Raw genomic sequence first — 22,426 nt, 5'->3', positions numbered from 1 at the left:
CACCAAGGCTCCTTCGCTGACAACATCGATACTTCATTTCCAGGGGAGTTAATCCTTCATAAAAGTATTGAAAGAGTGTTTGTTCCATTAACCCATATTGTGGGCAACTAGCACATAACTTTTTAAACTGCTCACAATAGTCGTAAAGTGACTCTCCTTCAAGCTACTTGATTCCAAGTATTCTCCTTCGTAGCTCACTTACTTTCGCTTCTGGGAAAAACCTGTCAAGAAAAATACGAGTCATTTGAGCCCATGTTGTAATAGAATTAGGGGTAAAGGTGAGTTAAAGGAAAATGACTATAAGTGTAGTTTACCCGTAGCTTGTTTTAAAGGTTAAAAAGCCCCTTATCTCTCTTATTTTTCACGTGACTCATTCCCCAAAAGTATCTTCCCATTTTCTTATTCTCCAGACTCTTCTTCTTCATATTTTTTACTTAGTCAAGATCAAGTTTTAAGGAATTTCAAGCTAGATTGAAGAAACCAAGGTAATTTTCTTATTATTCATTCCCTTAGCATCAATTAGAGCCATTAATTTTATAGTTTTGGTTAAGTTTTTAGAAATGAGTTTTTATGTGTTTTTAGAAATCAACTGTTTTAAGTTATTTTAAGACAGTGTTTGAGTTGTAGGGAGTGTATCTAAGCTTTATCCAACACCTAGTTAAGTAAGTAATCCATTTTTATATCTTGATTAGTTAACGAGGTTGAAGAGAGAGTTCAAGCCAAGGGAAAATGAATAGTGGATCCCTAGTTGATTCAAGAAGTTTTCTAGCATCCAAAGAATCCAGGTAACACACTATTAGCTTTTTCATTCCAGTTGTAGAATCATTTGAAAGAGGTTTAGCTTGAAAGTTTAGTTTAAGCATGTTTAGTAGATTCTCATGGTAGATTTTATGGTTTATGTTTTTAGTATGTGTTAAAGCCTTATTTATGCTCCTTTAATATCAAATAAGACTTTAAGAATGTTTGGGGACCTCACTAGGGTCTTTGGGTTTGAAAAATAGATGTTTTCGTGCTTGCTTTATGGCTTATGCATGTAAAGTATCGATACTATAGGGATAATATCGATAATTGTACTTCGTTTCTAGGTAAAATCGTGTTTTTTGGGCAAGAGTATCGAAACTTTGGGTCATAATTTTGAAACTCCCAGAAAGTATCAAAACTAAGAAGAAAAGAATGTTTTAAAGTATCGATACTTATATAAAGTATTGGACTTTTGCAGGAGTATCGATACTCTTGGGTTAGTATCGACACTTTCAATCTATTTTGGGCAAAAATATCAGTTTTTGAGGGATTTAGACACGAGGTACCCCAACACTTTGTTATATCATCAAATAAGACTATAAGTGGAACAATATTAATGTTTAATCAAACGTAGAAACCAAATAATTAGGGACAAATAAGACTAACATTGTTTGATGCTTGGGAAACAATTCGGACACCCAAGTTCCTTTAGAAAAACTGGTGGAGTCGAAAGTATAGATGTAATCTGGATATATCCTTAGGTAGGGCGCAAGGCCCTTAAAACCGACTAACTAAGGCTGAGGCCTGACACTCGCAAGGGTTGGGTTAGTCTGGGGTTTAGTGTCCGATGAAGAATTCTGGGGGTCATATCTCAGTAGACTAGAGGGGTGTGTGAGCTCCGAGATGCTGTAATCCTTCAGTCGTACCATGATATCAACAGTAGTGTTGAGAGTGAGTATCGTAAGGATATTTTCTAAGTAGATCAGATCAGTAGACTTGATAGTTAGTCTTTCAGTGATATGAAGTTAGTATGTTTTAGCTATTAGTGTGTCACTGAGCTAGTTAGCTCAGCCTTCGGATTGTTTTCGTAGGTAGGTTAGTAGATCTAGCAGTTGGGAAGTAGATAGACCAATGTCCGGACCAGTCCAATGCAGATCAGATGTACGTCTTAACATTTTTGAAAGGGAATGTATATTTGTAAACATTATTGTCCAGTTGAGTCGTAGATTTATTCATGTTGGTCTGTAATATTTTTGTAAAGAGTAAATATTTTCATTTGTAGTTCCTTAGTGTAAAGATTTTATTTATTCTTCAATTTATTTTACAGTTGTTTTATAATTAAAGAAAGTAAGAAAAAGTTGGTCAGTCACTTCGGTGGTTCCGTGTAGCACCTTAAATCGGTTGACTGTATGTCGTAGTGATCTAGGACGTTACAATTTATGTCCTATGTGCCGATCGGAAGAAGATACGATTCTACATATGCTGCGAGATTATCCTTATGCCCATGGATCATTAGTATTGGCTAGTTTTCAGGGTTCGTCGCTCTATACTCTATTCAATAGTCTATTAAAATGGTTAGAAGTTATGATCTATGCACTTGATAGTAAAGGTCTTACAGGTTTCATCATTTTGTTATGGAATATTTAGAACAGACGTAATTCGAAGGTTCATAGGGCTAGTACCCAACCTCCATGGCTAATTGTTCATAATGTCAGGTCTCTCCACCACGAATACACATTGGCCAGGAACCAATCTAAAGGGAGATCGCATCGAGGCACCCACCAACCTGCACAAACGATTGGAGAAATGGATGATAGATGGTACCCATGCTCCTGGTAATGTTAAGGTTAATGTCGATGGAGCTTTTGATCCTCAATGTAGGTTAGCTGCGATTGGTATTGCTACACGTGATTCAACTGGCTTACCGCTTGCTGGAATGGCTTTGTCGATGCTTTCCCGTATTGAAGCGGGCCTCACGGAAATCCATGCTATTGTCGTTGGTCTCAAGTTTGCTCAATAGAGTCAATGGTCCAGAGTTCTTTTTGAGACTGATTCAGCGTTGGTGGTCAACAAGTTAAATAATGATTCGTTGGATCTATCCACTCTTAGATTTCATCTCTCTGAAGCTCGTACAATTTATCTTCTAATGTTTTCTTTAGTGTTTTATTTGCCCAACGTCATTGTAATACGGTTGCCCATAAGTTAGCTTCTTGGGTCCTTCATTCTAGTCATGCTTTGTTTTTTGTTGGTTTATCTTGAGATTATTGTTTATATTGTATCAAACGATATCAAACGATATTGTTTTTGGGTAATATGTCTTTTTGGGCACTCTTTTCCTTGTAGGTTTTAGAAAGGGTTTTTAATGAGGTTATTTTTAAAATAAAAAAAAAACATAGGGTGGTGTATTTACAATAATACAAATAGAAGGATTTTTTAATATTTTTTAAAAAAAAAATAACTTAATTATTGTCAAGAGTAAACTATATAAATGATCTATGGAGTACGGAGTTTTATTTTATTGAGTTCTTAACTATTAAAAATTATGAAATGGTCTTTTAACTATAGGGCATTGCTTTGTTGAGTCATCGATTATTAAAAGTTACAAAATGATCATTTGACTATTCATATATGCCAAACTCGTTTTCTTCTGTTAAAGAATTGAAGAAATTTTGAGTCGGACGTTAACCTATTGACTGTGATTTGATACAATATCATCCAAAATCTTAAACGACTATCATATCTTAGTCAACAAGTTACTTCCAACTCAGATTGCCTTTAATTTTTTTTAATGAAAAATGATAAGTTTGGAACATATGAATAGTTGAATGATCATATTGTAACTTGAAATAGTAGCAACCCCTTATAGTTCAGAGACCATTTTAAATTTTTTAATAATCGAGAGACTCAATAAAATAATACTATATAGTCGGAGACCATTTGTGTAATTTACCTTATTACCAAATACATAATTAAGTAAATTAAAATGTATTTTATCATATATTTAAAGAGGCGAATTTTCGTTCAATTATCATATCATCTCCTTCCTATAGTTCAGAGACCATTTTATAATTTTTTGTAATCGACTTGTTTAAATAGTTTTTCAAGCTCACGTGGGGGTTATTCGTCTGTGATTAATAATGGTGCAGTATGTCGTGGCCCTGATATTTGGATGGCTCCTCCGGATTTCTGGATTAAACTTAATACTGATGTTGCATGCAGAGCAACGGATAATTATGCTCATTGTGGGGGAGTTGCTCTGGATAGTACTGGAAATTGGATATTCAGGTTCTCGAAATTCATTGGTGTCTGCTCGGTGATTGATGCGAAGCTTTGGGTGCCTATGTCGGTCTTAATCTTGCTTGGGAGGTTGGATTTTTGCAAGTTATTCTTGAACTTGATAGTATGGAAGCTTTAAATATTCTTCGTTCGGATTACAAAGGCGCTAGCTCTCTTGGATGACATCTTAATGAGTTAAGAAATATAAATTTGAGTGTTCGTATTAACAATGTGCTTCACAATGGAAATAAAGTTGCATATGCTTTGGCTAAGAGCTCATCCTTTAACAACTTAGACCACATTGTTTTTGTCCCCCTCCCCCGACGTCGATCAGGTGACTGCTACAGGATTATATGATGGTATTAAGCTAAGTTGTTAGCATGTCTTTCGACTTTTGTCTTCTTATTGTTTTGTTGTCTTGGGTTAACATATATACTACTTTCCTCTATTTAGGTTAGGAAGGTTTTTAACGAGACATGTGTTAATCTTTTCTCATGTATGGTTTTTACGTTAATGAAATCATATTTTTTAACAACAAAAAAAGGCAAATTTCGTTTTTCCTTTTTTTTTTGATAAGTCATTATATTATTATCCAGAATAGCAAATATGCTACAGAATACATACAGAGTCCAAAACAGAATAATACATACAAATTAATCAGTAATCAACTATTCCCCAATGGTTGCAAAAAGAAATATTCACATCAACTCTTTTAAAAATCCTACCCCTAAGTTGTAAACTAATTACATCTTTGACAGTCTTTAATAATTCACTAGCAGACCTTGAGCGACATTGGAATATACGTTTGTTTCGTTCATCCCAAAGTAAGTAAATCAGTGCATTAAGTAGCAGCTTCATGATCGTTGTTAGCATTGATTTACCCCTCCATGTTGAGCGTACCCTCTCCACAAAGGCATCCCAAGAATAGATAGTAAACTGCAGACCACAGAGAGTAAAAGCAGTTTCCCACAGAAGGGCAGCAGTAGGGCATTTTAAAAAGAGATGCTCTCTAGTTTCCAATTCAGTATTGCAAAAAACACATAAACAATCATTAATAAGATCCATTCGATGAAGCCTTTTCTTAGTTGTGAGTTTATCCAGAAAAGTCATCTAAATTATCAAACTATGTTTAGAGATATATAGGGAAACCATATTAGTTTCTGCTACGAGACTTTAGGCCTTTTCACCCAAATATAGTCCCATAAAAAATCATTTTATCATTTTTGTCCCCTAGTTGTCTCTTTGGCAAATGTACGTTTTTTTTTTTCATTTTCCTTTAAAATTCGAAAGGAAAAACCCTTAAAAAATCATCAAATTCCCGTAAAGAACAAACTAACGAACAAACAAACAAACAATTTCTAGAAGAGAAACAGAGCAGATTTTCCAACAATAAAGAAAGAGAGAGAAGAAGCCAGGTATTATTATCATTAATATAATTGGATTTGTTTTTTCAAATTTTATCTATTTTAATCCTTTTTGTTTCGGTTTCGAATCTGTAAAGCTGTGTTGTTTACGTGTGCTTATCTGTCTCCATTGTTTTCTTCAACTATTATTATTATCCCCTTGCTTTCCTCATTCTTTTTTCAAATTTAAAGTCGAAGATTTTCGTTATCTTTTGAGTTTTTTTATTTGTTTTGTGAATTCTCACCGACCCTTTTTAGACTTCGGCCTTAATTTTTCTGGGTTTTCGTTTAATTTTTGATTCGTTTTTGTTTCCATCTTTAATTTCTCTGATGGAAGATGGTTATCGACGACAAGGCTTGGTGGTAAGGCTTAATGGTTCTATTAATTTCCTTCAGTTTTTTTTTTTATGAATTCGAATTTTGAAGATGTTAACTTCATCGAAAATCCTTCGCATAACATTTGATTAATCGGTTATAATTAGTTCAGTTTTCTTTTTTTTAGCTTTTACTTTCGTGGTAAATTGTATGAGCATTGCCTTTTGACCAGTTACATGGAATTATTGATTTTCAGCCTTGTTCTTCATATATGTTTGTTCTGATTATTGTAGTTTAATTTGATTTTACTGTATGTTCATTGGATTATTGATGTGTTCGTAAAACTTTATGCAGGCACAGACACCTCCTCCTGGCTACTTTGTTCGACTAGAAAATTCGGATGATTTATATTTGAGGAGACGATCGAGGATGCGTCGATGGCTTTGCTGTTCGTGTCTGGTCGAGGAGAGTTATCAACGGCATGAAAGTGAGCAGTTGAAGAGCCCCGATCATTATACAGATGGTATGGTTTGATGATAACTTGATTTGGTAGTTCTTACTTGCCGTTATGGATCTCTTCGCGGTGGGAAATGATAGGTTATGTTTGTGCGATTGTAGCCTTATTAAATTGTACTTTGTCGAACACCTTATACGAAATTACCTGAAACCAATAAATAGAAATACGACCTGGACAAGGCATGAGAGAAAAATAACAACTTCTGAGACACTTCCTTTATTTTTCAAATTTGGAAAACAGTAATCTTTATGTCTGTTCAGAGAGTGAGGGATATGTGTTTTACTTGCTAAGAATAAGATAAGAAAATTATTTTGAGTTGTCGTTCCATTTTGGTTAAAGTTTTAGTGTACTCAAAAGGAAAAGATTTTGGCATAAATTTTAAGAAAAAGGGAATATGCTGTACAATATATATATATATATATATATATATATATGTTTGCATGCATATGTTCTTTTAATGATTTGTTGTTGCTGATGTTTTGTGCTTTCAGGGAATCAAAAGAACTCAAAGGCGGCAGCTCCTGCCAAGCACGAAATGCAAAAATCAGTACCACCTATTGAAGTGCCTGCATTATCACTTGAAGAATTGAAAGAAAAGACTGAGAATTTCGGATCAAAGGCTTTGATTGGAGAAGGTTCATACGGAAGAGTTTATTATGCAAACTTGGACTATGGAAAAGCTGTGGCTGTGAAAAAGCTTGATGTTTCCTCTGAGGCTGAGTCGGATGTTGAGTTTCTGACCCAGGTGTGTTGGCAATTCGACAGAATGGTCTTTTCTGATTATTGTTCTTGTTCTTATTGATAATGCAACTTTATGTTGTTTAAGCATCTTGCGTTTCCCCTTTTTCTTAGCACTTCAACTTTACGAATTTTCTTTGTAAGGTTTCAAGGGTTTCAAAATTGAAGCATGACAATTTTGTCGAGTTGCAAGCTTACTGTGTTGAAGGAAACAACCGCGTGCTTGCATACGAGTTTGCAACAATGGGATCACTACATGACGTATTGCATGGTTTGTGAAGTCATTGTTTTATGCATTAGTTCCTGATACGGATTTGTCGGACGAGATCTTGTTATACAAAATAGACACTATTAGTTTGATTTCTTTCTTTCTGGTGATTCTAGGAAGAAAGGGGGTTCAAGGTGCACAACCAGGTCCTGTGCTTGACTGGATGCAAAGGGTAAGAATTGCAGTCGATGCAGCAAGGGGCTTGGAATACTTGCACGAGACGGTTCGGCCCTCTATTATACACCGAGATATCAGATCTAGCAATATCCTTCTGTTCGATGATTTCCGAGCAAAGATTGCAGATTTTAACCTCTCAAACCAGTCTCCCGATATGGCTGCTCGGCTACATTCCACTCGAGTTTTGGGGACCTTTGGCTATCATGCTCCAGAGTATGCTTTCTAAGCTCCTTTTACGTTATGTTTAATTACGTTCTCGGATAACATCTAGAAAATTATGCATAATTACGTATCGATACAACTTCCCCCCCCCCAATGATGCCACTATTTAGACTCCCTATATTCTTTTCCGCCTCTTTCACGATAGATCCAACGGGCGATATGCGGAGTCCACTATCTGTGTTGCTAGAAATACAGGAATGAATTTATGAATTGTGTGTAGTTTTCTTTTTCATGAATACACCTCTATCCCAGAGGTGCTGCGGATATAATCCATGATGTAACAAATTACGATTCCGTTTTTTTTCCAGGTATGCAATGACTGGACAGTTGACGCAGAAGAGTGATGTGTATAGTTTCGGGGTTGTCCTTCTAGAGCTTTTGACCGGAAGGAAACCTGTCGACCACACAATGCCGCGCGGACAGCAAAGCCTTGTTACCTGGGTGAGTTAATGCTTTCTCTTCTTTCTGTCAATCTGTTCCCTTTTCTTTATCTAGTGTGATGGTGCGTTTTTGTTTCGTTTATATAGTGCTCGATCTTTCGCATGTACTTTTAATCGACTAACTCTTCGACATTTCTTTTTACTCGAATTAGGCTACTCCAAGACTCAGTGAAGATAAAGTTAAACAATGCGTAGATCCAAAACTGAAGGGAGAGTATCCACCTAAAGGAATTGCTAAGGTACTTCTATCGTTCCGTGTCTTCTTAACTTGTTCGAACACCGAACACATGTAACCGCCACACCAAACTAGCAGTTGACGGTTTTCGTTACATTTTGTCGATGCAGTTAGCAGCTGTGGCAGCATTGTGCGTGCAATACGAAGCTGAGTTCCGTCCAAACATGAGCATCGTCGTCAAGGCTCTCCAACCACTGTTGAAAGCCCCTGCTTCAGCACCAGAACTCGAGTCTTAAAATCAGATGAGCCTCGCTCCCTCACCTTTCATCGAAATTTCCTAGCCTATGCACAGTTTAAAGTCTCATGGGATCGCTAAAATATTAACCATATTTCTTTCTTTCCAAACTTTTCAAGTATAGCATGAACGTGTAGGATCGAGTCCAACCGTTTACCATCGCCAATACGATCTGCCCGTCACCGGTTTTCAAACCTCGAGTTCCGAACTCTCTTTTCGAGTTTTAGTCATCGAAAGAGGGGTTTGGGTTGTGTGGTGAATATAAATGTTAAATGAGTTATATGCTTGCTTGTGATTTTTACTTATATTTTGTGCTAAAATGATGAGTTTCTTATTTCTCTAAGGTATGCTTTGGGTTGTCATGTTTAAAGTTATACTTTTATATGTAAATCTTTATGTGAAAAAGGGAAAAATGGTTTTGTGAGTTCCTATAATTATTATAACATTTTTAAGTAATATTTAAAAATTTTAATGAATATTACTCTCAGTAGGTTGATAATAAATGTTTATATATTCCTGTAGACGTCTGAGATTTTAAAAAATAATAATGATTCTTTCACCACTGTGATCGTTTGATTCGTGCAATTTAATTAGATAGTTAACAACAATGGATGACATGGAAATAATATTAAACTTTACTAAAAAAAGGCTGTGGTTTTAATGTAAGTTTTAAAATTTTAATAATTATAATAAAAATATTTTAAACGTTTAATGATAGTAATAAAAGTGTTCTAAACGTATGGGGACATATTAGTGTAGTTTACCCTTATTTTAAGGCATAATGCCAAAAGAGGCCCCTAACGTTTATTGAAATGGTCATTTTGACCTTTATTCTTTTTTTAAAGCATTTTGGCCCCAACGTTTAACTTTGGAATAAAAAGCTCCCTTTATAGATGAAAAACATTAGTTAACACTCGATTAATGCTCTAAAATAGGAACATTTTTTAACCTACAATGAAACGTTGAGGGTTAAAATGCCCAAAAAAATAGGGACAAAGTAATTATCCTGTCGAATGTTAGGAGGTTTTTACCCTAAAATGAAACGATGGAGCCAAAATACTCCAAAAAAATAGAATAAGAGGCAAAATGACCATTTTTGCATTATGCCTTTATTTTAATATATGGATATTTTTACAAGGGTAAACTATGTATTTACTACATAAACTATCAGTTTCGATCCGTTTAAGTACCTAAACTTTCATATATTTTTTTTAAAACTATATCTAACGTTTAGTTTTTGTTTCATTTTAGTACTGTCGTAACCAATCTTCGATGATACGATGTGTCTCGATTTAGTTTTAAAAAAATCAATTTTGTAAAAGAAATATTTTGGAGTCGCCATCGACCTTTTGGGTTAGGTAGGTCGAATACCTAAAAATTATATTTTAAAAGAGTTTTTAAGAAAACATCATTTTAAAAGATAAACAAGTCTACGTGTAACCATAAATTTATTTTTTGAATAAAAAAAAGTTCGGTGGTCAATTACGTGTGGGGAAAGAACAACAAACCCACAACGCCCAAAATTGGTACCCCTTCGATTATAAATTGTCCCTAATAGTAAAAATCTAAGAATTCAAATATAAATTTAAGTTACGATTCTATTATTCCAAATTCAACCATACAATTTTTATTTAAAGAAAACTTCTAAGGAGAAATATAAAATATTCCAATATTTCCAATCGAAGAGAAAATAATCCCTAAAAATACTTTAGGACGAATATTTTTTTCCCATCTGAAATAAAAAGAATATAATAATTTCTACTAAGAACTCGATATTAAAATAAGTTGATTCGACTAAAATAAAAAAAATAAGCCAATTTGAACAAATTTAATTATTCATGCTAGATGACGAAAGTTTAAACTAGAATGACAAAAATATAAACACGATAAAAAGCAAAGACCCAAAAAATAAGTATCACATAAATATAAGTGTTTAAATAAATCATAAATATACATAAGGACTAAAATGCCAGATAGCAAAATAAGACATTCAATGTGATAAATATATGAAACATGCATATATACTCATGGGACTAAAATAAAATAAACATAAAATAAAGCAAAATAGTTAAAGGACTAAAATTAAAGTACTGAAAATGAATAACAAAAATAAAAGGATAGAAATATAAATACATAAAAGTAAAGGGAAGAAATGTAAATGCATAAAATTAATGCTTAAATTAAAGTTGCATAAAATAAAGGTACTAATATATAAATTACTTACAAAATAGAGACTGAAATATAATTAAAACAAAAGGGCACAAAAAAATAAAAAAAGAAATAAACGCATATAACCATAAATAATGACAAAAATAAATAGAAATAAAGTTAAGAGGTCAGATTAAAAGTTCGTGAAGAAAAGGGACGAAAGTAAAGACCAACAAATTTTGGGGACTTGACTCGTGATTTACCCAAAACTTTTGAAACTAACCCCCTCTCTTTATCATCCAGAATCAAGTGAAAACAAAAAAAAACAAAAAAAAAATTCTTCCACCTCCTCTCTTTATCATCTCAACTCTCTCTCTCTCTCCATGCCCCACGAACGACGCTCACCATGGAGGTTCAAAGTCTCTCGATCGTCGGCCACTGACCTAACGAAGTCTCTCTCTGCCCCGATCGACCTTCTACCCGACTAAGGGGGATCACACGACCCCCTAAAAAGCCTAGAAAACTCATCCTCTCCAAACATTTAACCCGAAACCCAAAAACCAACCCCAAAACCGAAACAAGCCAACAAATGGCTAGAGGAACAACTTTTCGACTTTTCAATTTTTGGCGACCTACGCTCCGATAAAGAACTCGGACTACACCCTAAAAACTAAGGAAAACAACCTATCTTTTTTTACTTTCTTTCGAACTAGGTAAAGAAAGCAAAAAGAAAGAATGAAAAAAAACCTTCTCAAATACTTGGTTGTTTCTGGTTGTATTGATTCAAAATGGGGGAGGCATGTTACAATGTTTATCTAGAGAAAAGAAAGAAAATGGGGGAGAGAGAGCCTCCTCCATTCTCTGTTTTTTTGGGTTTTTATAATCCGTTCTAAATTACATTTCTATTTGTTGTTGTTTGTTGCGTGTAATTTGTTGATGGGGTCCTTGGTTGTGCTGCTGTGGCGTTGGTAGTGGCGGTAGGAAGGCTTGAGCATGGGGCTGCTGGGATTTGGTGGACAACAACATAGGGCTGCTGTGCTAGTTAGATGGCAAGGCAAAAACGATGCTTACAAGTAACTTAATTTTTTTTTTAAAAAGGTAAAGTATAGTAATAGTCATTGAACTTTTTTAAAGCTTTCATTTAGGTCCCTCAACTTTTAAAACTTGTAATACAGTCCTCCAACATTTAGTTCGTTTGCAATATGGTCCCCGACGTAACCGGCCATTTGACGCCGTTACACTGTCGTTAGTACGTTTGCAATATGGTCAGTGAACTTTTCAGGCACTTGTATCTAGGTCCCCCAACTTTTAAAACTTGCAACACAATCCTCAATTTCCAAAACATGTAAAAAAATCCAATTCGTTCACGATATATCATTTCCATAATTAACATGAACTTATTAAAAAGAATACGAGCTCACAGGACGCCGAAAACCACAAGTCGGATCAATACAATTCCTAATAAACTAGTACCAGTAGTCTCTCGAATTGAGCCTGGCGATTTTACTATGTCGATACTCGCAACCAATTTTCTGATTTAAAGAAAAACCAAACAAGAAGATAAAAAATTTAGCCTAGGACCCTCTTTCACTTCTATTCTGATAGACTGAATATCTTTTATAAGGAGTACTAAAAGTTTTGATTAAGAAGAAAAAAAGAAAATTAGATGGTTTTTGTTCAAAACTAACACTGAATATCCAGATCATTAACATGCAGTTCCAGAAACATAAAAATTTCAACAAAAAAACATATAAAGCGAGCTGAAAATAGGAAAGTGCGAAAGAGCAAAAGCTTACTTCTGGATAGCCAAAAAGAGAAAATCAATACCTTCTTGCAAGTGAGGGGAGAGGCTAAGAAATAAACGCAATCAGTGTTGCGTTCCAGTAATTCTTCCTCCATTTTTTCTTTGTAAATAAAAAGCTGAAAGACAGAGCTGGTTGAATTTACAATTTTACATGGCAGAAAATTGAAGAACAAAAACCAAACGAGAGTGCATGTGAGCGAAAGAGACTGATAGGTGAATGCGTTGTTTGAGATTTCATTATATTTGATCATATGTTGGAAAATCTTTAACCACAAGGATTAAACGAAGAAATTATTATATGTCATTTATACAAAATAATTCCAGCTTTGTTGGTAACTTTCAACAATGATATTTAGTTCATCTTAGTAGTATTTGCCAACTTTGTATTTCTAACCCCATTTTTTTCTAACAAGCATTTCATCGAACATCTATGCTTCACCTGAGATGACCTGTATCTAACATTACACCTTGAATCGTTGATGGTCCCTATAGTCCCTTAGTCGGCTCTTCTCTCAATAGACCCTTATTCAAGTCAACACCTCCACATAATTCAAAGTTATATTAGAATTTTTCATGCATCACCGATTGAAAAGTTACGATAAAAATGAGAAGAGAGAAGCGAAAAAAGGAAATTCGAGATTGAAAATGAATTTGGGGTTTAGAATGAAATTGAGAAATATGTTGCAAGTTTTAAAAGTTGTGGGGCCTAAATGCAAACGCCTGAAAAGTTCAGTGACCATATTGCAAAAGTACTAACGACAGTGTTACGACGTCAAACGGTTGGTTACGTCGGGGACCATATTGTAAATAGACCAAATGTTGGAGGATTGTATTGTAAGTTTTAAAAGTTAGAGGACCTAAATGAAAGCTTTAGAAAAGTTAAGTGACCATTACTATACTTTACCCAAAAAATTCAAAACTTAATGTTTTAACATGGTACTAAAATAAAATAAATATTAAATTTTAGGTATGATTTTGGAAATATAGAAAGTTTATGTACTAAATGTATGAAAACTAATAGTTTAAGTACTAAACTCATAATTTACCCTTTTTATAATTGAATCAAAATGATATGTATTTATTCATAGGCCAAATTTCCGTGTTTGGTGGCGTTCAAAGGCGAGAGAACGCGCTTCATTGATTCGGACGATCGGGAGAGAAAGCGAGAGCCGCATGCTTCGGATTTTCGTACCGCAAAAACCACGCCTTCTCTCTTTTCATTTCTTACCTCAAAATCTTTTTTTTATTTTTTTGATTTTGTTTCTCTTTCGATTCGATTTTTCTCTCGCACCATCCACACAAGGCCTTGCCGTCTTAGGTTTTCGGGATGGTGTCGGGGGATAACTTGAACTCGGTTTCCATGGAAGACGATTTTGAAGGCGGTGATTACAGCGATGGTTACGACGACGACTACGATGATTACGGCGGCTATGGCGATGACGACGAGGGTCAAGGTTTGCTTGAAGATGAAGACGCCGTTTCTTCTCGGCGTCCCAAGGTAATCCCTGTCTTTCAGTTCCGCGATAGAATAAAAATCTTTCATTTTGATAATTATCTCAGGAAATAAATTGAATTTTTTAGGTCTGTTGATTTTTAATCATGAAGCTAAGGATTGCTTAATTTCATACACGGAAGTTTTAGACAAAGAAAGAGTGAAGAAAAAAATTGAAATTTTAACGAATTTAGTTACAACGAGTAGAGGCGGCAATACCAGAAAATGATACTAAAATTAAAAAGAATGAAGATAATCCAAGGAATTGTTTGGAAATTTATATAATTTGCTGTCAGCAGTGATGAAATGATAAAAATGGATTTTATGTACCTGATTACGGGTGTAATGAGCAGAGCTGAGTCTGAATAGTGACCAATTCGAGCTTGACTCAATATTCGGAGCTCAATACTCTGCTCGAGCTCCACCAAATATCAAATTCTACGCTTGCGCTCCACTCGAGATATGAACGAACTATTTGAGCTTGAGTTTGATTAGTCTCAATTAAGTCTGTCTGTATTCTAGCTCGAGTTCGAGCTAAAATTACATATCTTGTGCATATAAAACCATCAATTACTTTAGAAGAAATCAAATCAACGTGTGAGACACTTAAATAATTATATATATTTATACGAAAATGAAGTTATCAAACCTGCAGCATCTTTATTGATAGCTAGTCTTTTTTTAAAAAAGAAAAAAACAATGCTTGGATGATATTTAAATATATTAAGCTTCTTTTCTAGCATGCAACTTAATCCTTACACTGAACATGGGTGACGTCATCTTCAAGAAAAACATGATCCTCATCGCCATCGTAATCAAAATATAAAACTCAGAGATAAAGATGCATCGTAGCTTGAAATATAAGACTCGAAAGAAATTGGTCACCTAAAATGGAATCGTCAAAGTTCTTGTGATTGGAGCTTCACGAGTGGTGGGTTTGGGAAAGCAATCAAAGTATAGGGAAAAAATTGGTTACCTGAATGAATGGTTATGTTGGCTGGAACGGTTAGCAGCTGGGGAAAGGGGGTTGAAAATTAGGTCTGGATAAATAGTATACATGGTAAGGGTAATTGTGTTCCCTAAAAATAGGAAAATACTTATAATATATATTAATTAGAAAGCTTGATTAGGCTCGTGAGCTGCTCGAGCCGAGTATTATGATGTTTGGACTCAGCTTGATCGATAGCTCAAGCTGCTAAATCTCGACTTGATAGTTATCGAATCAAATTCTAGTTTCTTTCGAGTCGAACTCAAATAGCTTGTGAATACTAGTGTTACATTTTTGAATGATTTGGTTATTAATGAGGCAGTGATTGTCTTAAGGGTTTCCACTTGCCATTACTGGTGTTCTTGATTTTTATTTAATTTCATTGAATTTGAATTTAAATAGTTTATTCAGTCAGTTCTTTATTACATTTTAATTCCGTCATGATGAAGAAATAGGTTCCAAGAAACGATTGGATGAAATTGTTACTCCATGTCATAGGGTCGGGTCTAAAACTTTTGGGTTTATGTTAATGATGAATAGAACTGGAAAGTGGGTTTTTGTTTCTTGCACTCCGTATTCTTATGGTAATAGTGGAATTGCTAGCTTCTAATATTCGAAGCTCGGAAGATAAAAAACATTAGGCATTGAATTTTATACTTCCTCCATTATTACCATTATTAACATGCTTTTGTTTCCTATTTCAGCAAGGTTACACTGTTTTGAAAGAAGCATATATAAAACAACGACAAGAAGATGATATTTCTAACGTTTCAACCGTTCTTTCAATACCGAAAGTTCAGGCAACTGTTTTGCTCCGTCGCTATAATTGGTAGTATTGAGTTTCCAATATCAATAGTGTGCATTTCTTTGATTTAAGCCTTAGTTTACATACACCATTATAAGGCATCCCTTTTTGTATTTAACATAGCAAGAAGCTATTTGGCTTTGTTGGAAAGGTAGCTGTGGCTGCTTTACCATGCTGCAATTTTCATGCATTAGGCTGTTCATATAGTTTTTTTAATTTGTTTACAAAATACGGTTGGTTATGTAGGAATGTTAATCAAGTGAATGAAGAATGGTTTGCCGATGAAGAAAGAGTGCGGAAATCTGTTGGATTGTTGGAGAGACCAGTCGTAGATGTATCAGATGCTAGCAAAGTAAGTTCTATAGATTTGCGAGTTTGCTTATGCTTTTGGAAACATGTTCTTTCTTATTGTTCATCCTGGCAAATTATGTGCCTCTGACACATATTATTGCTTCCCAACCAGTTTACTTGTGGGATTTGTTTTGAATCGCTTCCGTGTGACAATTTTGCTTCAGCTTCTTGTGGTCATCCTTTTTGCAGGGATTGCTGGCAAGGTATCTCTCATATGCTTTGTTTGATAGACTAATTTTATATCTAGTCTAAGTGTGATTGTATACAAGTGTTTTCCCTTTCTTTAAATTGAAGTTTCCAATGAATTTATCACCATACTACCATTAGCTTTTGGTTATTAAGGTTTCAATTTTCTTATATTAGGTTGCTAATATATACTAAATTCAGTGTTCTTTTTTGTTGTAAGTACTTCACTATTGTAAGCTCTAATGCTTTTTGACACAAAACCTTTGCTTACTTTTTATGCTATATTTTGTTAATATGGTAGGCTACCTTTGCACAAGAATTAATGATGGTCCTGGATGTTTATTGCTGATATGTCCCGAGCCATCGTGTAAAGCTTCTATTGGCCCAGATATGATTGATAAATTGGCAACTTGTGAAGAAAAGGAGAAGTATTCTCTGTTTCTACTTAGATCTTATATTGAAGATAACAGAGAGGTATGTCTTGTATTAGAACCTTGAGATATACCAATAGGTTATAAAGGATTATTAATCATCAAATTATTTGAACTTTTTGCCTTGCTGATGACCCGACTTTTGAAAGTCGGGTTAGACTCTTCACAGTGCATGTTTACTTGCATGTATCCCCTTCTGTGTGGCACTTGTGCTGCTGTGCGTGCAATGCATTAGTGAGCATGAGTTGCCGGCAATCTTGGTTTAATAGGTTCTCTCCTTTTTCTTAAAGTTCTTATATTTTTCGACCTTGTCACTGCTAGACCAAGTGGTGCCCTGCTCCAGGGTGTGAAAATGCTGTGTATTTTGCCGTCGGCTGTGGTGATTTTGATGTCACCTGTTTGTGCTCATATAGATTTTGTTGGAATGTAAGTTTATTCTCTTCTCTCTTTTTTCCTTTTTGTATTTTATTATATTATATTTCATGGGCATCACTCTCTTCCGGATGTCTTTATGTTCAAGCAAATCTTGGTTGCAGTGTACTGTAGAAGCTCATCGTCCTGTTGATTGTGATACTGTGACAAAATGGATGCTGAAGAACAGTGTGGATGGGGAAAACATGAACTGGTATGATACATTGCACATTCTAGAAGAAACATGCTATAAATTTAATTCCTGTATTTCTATTATATGATTTGAATTACAAAGAAATGCTAGATCTGTTTTTCGCCAGATCTCATGAAACCTCTTTCCAGTTTTGCTTTTTGTATCTTTTTTGCTTCGGCTCTTCATTTTTCTTAAAGTACCCTTGTCGGATGCATTTTAGGACATGGGTCTGGATAGATCTTCCAGGATTTCAAATATATGCAGGGATGGACCGAGGGGTTTGCACCCCCTAGAAATTCTAAATTCCCTTATATTTTAGATATTTTCTTTGTATTTTATATGAATTATTTAATTTCACACCCCCGAGATTTTATAATCTCGCACCCCCCTAAAGTTTTAATATAATTTATTATGTTCGCACCCCCTGACACAAATTCCTGCATCCGTCCTTGAATATATGAAAACACTTGAAAAAGAAATTGAGCATGCCTGTGTCAACCATTAGGGGTGTGCCGTCGGTCGGTTCGGTTTTTATTTATCAATCACCAAATAAACCGACTTAATCATAAAAATCGAATAAATCAAACCAACTTTAAACCCACAACCGAAATAACCAAATTTTACTTCTTTTTTTGCTCCTTAATATTTTTTATATATAAAATAAAATTGATCATTGTTAAATTAAACATATTGATTAAATAATTAGATTGATTTTTCATATTTGAGTATTTTATTTAATATTAATATTAAATTAGTTAAATATATACGTTCAATCAATCGGTTTATTCAGTTAGGACTGATAACCGAACCTAATTAGCTGCCAAAACTGAATAAACTAGAAATCTTGTTTATTCGGTTAACCGACTATTTTCTCAACCCCCATCCAACAGTCACATCCGAGTCCCAGTAACATAGCTATGCATAATTCCGCCTTGTTGGCAATTTAACATGGTTATCTTGTTTGCAAGGGCAAGCAGAGGAGGTATTTGAACTAGGTTATGATGCATGAAATGTTTTTAAAGTGAAACTAAGTTCGCTTTTACTTTATTGTTAACAAGGAATGCTTATACATTATTAACGCTGTATAATTGAGTGCTGACTGATTTGACCTAATATATTTATTTCTATTGCGAAACCTGTGCTACATTTTGTGTTCTGTTCCATATATTATTAGCTTCACTCATTTACCACTGTTGTTGTATGCTATGTTCAGGATACTAAATAATTCCAAGATTTGCCCCAAGTGCAAGCGGCCAATTGAAAAGAACCTAGGGTGTATGCACATGACATGCACGCCGCCTTGTAGTTATGAGTTCTGCTGGTAAGCTTCAATCTTTTGTTGGTCGTGATAATATACACTACTTGAAATGAGACTACATAAGGGTAAGTCTGTCTACTCTGAGTTTATAGTGGGATAGGATTTGAGCTGATGGAGTTTAAGGCTTATGGTTATAGTAGGAATAATGACCAGGAATCAACCCGCTTTTGATTCAGACATAAATCTCGAAAAAAGTTGAGATTTAGGGGAAAGATTTCTGGAAATTCTAGGTAGTGTGGTGTGAATGAATGTTAAAGCAAGAATATTGCTACTATAAAGGAAAAGTAAGAAGTGAGAAAGAGAGAGCGAAGAATACAAAAGGATTTTAGGACGTGCTTACCTAGTATACATACTTGTATTCGACATGCACCAAAGTTTGAGTAACTTGTCTAAATTTGCTAGGACTATGATTGTAATAGGAAACTAACTAGTTAACGAAATAACTGGAAAAAATCTTGGAGAAAATGAGACTAAACTCCTCAAATAGTTTGAAATCCTCCAAGTAACATAATCCAATCAACCATCATATTCCTAGGATGCATTATTTGTTGAAGTTTGAAAGTTAATCAAAATTCATGATAGATGAGCTGAGATTCCTAATAAAAAATTGAGATAGAATTGAAGTCTTCAGCTTCTCATTATATAAAAGTTGTACCCTTTATGTGATGTTAATTATATGTTATGTAAATGCAGGTTATGCCTTGGTCCATGGTCACAACATGGTTCGAACACTGGTGGTTTCAATTCTTGTAACGGATATGAAGCTGCTAAGAAGAAGGGAGTATGTATACTGAATGTCTTTTCCAGTCATTGTCTCTTTAACATCTGCTTTTGATGGTGATTTTACTTGTGATTCATGATTCATATTCTTGCTGGCAGTCTGTGGATACAAAATTTAGGCGAGATATGGCAAAGAACTCCTTGGAGAGATACACTCATTATTACGAACGATGGGCAAGCAATCAATCTGTATGCAAATTCTCCCTGATTTATCATGGCATAGGTCATTAATAGAATTTTCTTAAATTGACTTCCATGTAGTGGCTTCATGATTAGTGCTTTCGACTCAAGATTTTGACTTTTCCTCTCAAACTTGAACCTTCCCATTCCCGAGTTTTTTTTTACCACAACTTAGCTTGAGACTTTTACACGTTGATGTGCCACCAACTGCTTAATCTTTCTGAGGGTCCTATCATCTACTTTGAGGATGAAGTTATAATAGAACGGTAAAAATGCTTAGATGGGGTGTTGGAAGAAAAGATTGGCTTGTATAGGGTGTTGGGGTAATTATTTTCTGAGATAGGGTGTTTGTTACAATATTGGTGGGAAGACGCACGTATTACCTGGCATCTTTGGAAAGACGCCTAGAAGACACGTCATCTTCTGCTTTGCTACTCTGCTAGACTTGGCATTTCAACTACATGTAGTCTGGAAAAGATGCGGTGTCTTCAAGCATCTTCCCAAAGACACCAAGTAATTCATGCGTCTTCCCATCAGTATTGTAGCAAACACCCTATCTCAGAAATAATTTCCCCAACTTGCTATACGAACCAATTTCTTTTTCCGCCACATTATATTATCAATTTTGCCTGGTAGAACACAGCGAGTTGGCACTGTTTCATGAATGTTATTTCAGAGTTTTTATGTTTCCGTGATTGGTTCTGTCTTTGCTATTGTCTTTTGTTTCCTTTTATTGGTTACATTGACAAAATGTTGACTTCTTTCAATAAAAAGTTTGGATAACCTGGAAGCTCTTATTTGCAGTCAAGAGAAAGGGCTCTTGAAGATTTACATAGGATGGAAAGTGAGCTCGTAAGTTCTTACCTCCTTTTTTAAAATTTGAGATGTGTATCTACGTATTCTTTTCTATCAGTAGCATTATTCTAAGTTAGTTCGACTTTTCATTTGCCTAAAATATGTATGTTCAGCATCCGTATTTAGGGATGCAAACGAACCGAGTCAAGTTCGAGTATTGCTGAACTAAACTTGAGTCAAGAAGTTTAAAGTTGAGTTCGACTCGACTCGAAAGCTTGCGAGTATAAAATTGTGAAGCTCGACTCAAATTCTAAATCATAAATTGAAGTTTGACTGGACTCGAAAGTTTGCGAGCTTAAAATTTTTAAGCTCAACTCGAAATAAAAAATGAAAGCTCCACTCGAGCTTGAAAACTCAAAACATCTAGAACTTAGCTCAATTGAAGCTTAAATTTGTTGAGTTTGGACTTGAACTTTAAGTACATGAAAGTCTTATATTGTATTTTGAAAAACCAACATATAAATGTTAATATTATTAATAATTTAATCTAAAAAAATAATATATATATATTTTTTGAGTCGGGTATCAAGTGGTTCGCTTCGGATCGTTAAGAACTCGAATTGAATCTATTTGATTCGAATGTTGACCGAGTTGAACTCGAGTAATTTGCAATCTGTCTCGTCTCATTTACAGTCCTATCTGTATTCAATGCATAATTGGACACGAGTCTGGAGGTACCATCCTCATAGGTACATTATGTCTAAATCGGATGTCTACCTTGCTTTCTACTTCAATCTCTTACTTTTTTAAATTATTAAGAAATTTTCTTCCCACCCCCCTCCCCCCCACAGATGGAGAAGCTTTGTAATGTGCAATGCACAACTAAAGGTCAGCTTAAGTTCATAACAGATGCATGGCTCCAGGTAAATCATAATCATACGACCATCATTTGTTCATCGTTTTTCTTTCGGAAAAGAAAGAGTTGATTCATTTGTTTTCTTTTTCCTGATCCGTTAAATATTGAAGATAGTTGAATGTAGGCGAGTTCTCAAATGGACTTACGCATACGGGTATTATCTTCCCCAGCATGAGCATACTAAGATACAGTTTTTCGAATACTTGCAAGGTATACACATACTCTCTAAATAAAAAGTACTAGGAGGATCAAAATGATCGTTCTGTTTTGTTTAGGGGAGGCCGAGGCCGGTTTAGAGAGGCTTCATCGGTGTGCCGAGATAGAGTTACATAAGTTTGTTACCGCTGATGACCCATCAAGCGACTTCAATGACTTCCGTACGAAGTTAACCGGACTAACCAGGTTTGTTTTCAATGACTTCTTGTTCTTCCAATAATACTTAGCCGGAAATGTTTCGCGATAAAGGCCGGATCTTCGATGTCTAGAATTGAGCTTACCGGTTTCGGTTTTGGTACTTTTCTCTATTACAGTGTGACAAAAACGTACTTTGAGAACTTGGTTAGAGCACTAGAGAATGGTCTGGAGGATGTGGATTCGCAGGGCACAACCGGTGGCGGCAAGTCCGGGAACCCGAGAGCAGCAAGGGGAGAGGTGCCGTGGAGCCCTAGAGCCAGTGGTTCGGACAAAAATGTAGATGACACAAGTAAGTAGTCCTTGTAACTCTGCTGTGCCTTCTGGTTTCTGGGTTCATAAAATTATAGCCTTCGACCTTTTTTCCCGGATAACCTACATTGTATCGGTAGGGCATCCTTTTAATCTATACTTACATTTATACGTATATGTACTTGTACAAGTTGCCCTTTTGCAAATTATGTAAATTATTACATGTTTAATGGCCTTGGCCCTTGAATGCGAATGTGCCGAATACGACCAAATGAATCGATATGCATATGAGTGTTTAATGAGTTGAGCAATTCGTGAGGTGTTCAAATTCAATTCAATCAAAACTTATACTCGATTTGAATCGACTCAAATTTGAGTTCGATTTGAGACCTTAATAA

The 22,426-nt window shown here is 35.0% G+C and overlaps 2 protein-coding genes across 4 annotated transcripts; both read left to right on the top strand.

Annotated features, from left to right (window-relative positions):
• The first annotated feature begins 370 nt into the window (after window positions 1-370).
• On the top strand, window positions 371-22,314 carry LOC120206750 (probable E3 ubiquitin-protein ligase ARI7). Of its 2 annotated transcripts, XM_039206338.1 has the most exons (17): window positions 371-404; window positions 11,084-11,098; window positions 13,792-14,017; window positions 15,704-15,828; window positions 16,051-16,156; window positions 16,268-16,358; window positions 16,643-16,815; window positions 17,094-17,198; window positions 17,309-17,397; window positions 18,590-18,697; window positions 19,388-19,475; window positions 19,574-19,663; window positions 20,459-20,506; window positions 21,301-21,372; window positions 21,476-21,575; window positions 21,641-21,767; window positions 21,896-22,314. In XM_039206338.1, the coding sequence occupies exons 3-17, from the start codon at window positions 13,847-13,849 to the stop codon at window positions 22,074-22,076; spliced, it is 1,674 nt and encodes a 557-aa protein (XP_039062269.1). In that variant the 5' UTR covers window positions 371-404; window positions 11,084-11,098; window positions 13,792-13,846; the 3' UTR covers window positions 22,077-22,314. The 2 variants fall into 2 exon arrangements, with proteins under 2 accessions (XP_039062269.1, XP_039062268.1); XM_039206337.1 differs by lacking the exons at window positions 371-404; window positions 11,084-11,098 and having other exon boundaries at window positions 13,643-14,017.
• On the top strand, window positions 5,335-8,852 carry LOC120206752 (PTI1-like tyrosine-protein kinase 3). Of its 2 annotated transcripts, none has more exons than XM_039206340.1 (8): window positions 5,335-5,432; window positions 6,090-6,258; window positions 6,744-6,997; window positions 7,135-7,261; window positions 7,375-7,648; window positions 7,966-8,098; window positions 8,250-8,336; window positions 8,443-8,852. In XM_039206340.1, exons 2-8 carry the CDS (start codon window positions 6,165-6,167, stop codon window positions 8,566-8,568), a joined length of 1,095 nt encoding a protein of 364 aa, XP_039062271.1. In that variant the 5' UTR covers window positions 5,335-5,432; window positions 6,090-6,164; the 3' UTR covers window positions 8,569-8,852. The 2 variants fall into 2 exon arrangements, with proteins under 2 accessions (XP_039062271.1, XP_039062270.1); XM_039206339.1 differs by lacking the exon at window positions 5,335-5,432 and adding an exon at window positions 5,616-5,783.
• Window positions 22,315-22,426: the final 112 nt, after the last annotated feature.

This window comes from Hibiscus syriacus, unplaced genomic scaffold (assembly GCF_006381635.1).
Source record: "Hibiscus syriacus cultivar Baekdansim isolate YM2019G1 unplaced genomic scaffold, ASM638163v2 tig00013960_pilon, whole genome shotgun sequence".
Lineage (NCBI taxonomy): Eukaryota > Viridiplantae > Streptophyta > Magnoliopsida > Malvales > Malvaceae > Hibiscus > Hibiscus syriacus.
The sequence above is the reverse complement of the archived record's forward strand: the minus strand, read 5'-3'. Positions and strand labels throughout refer to the sequence as shown.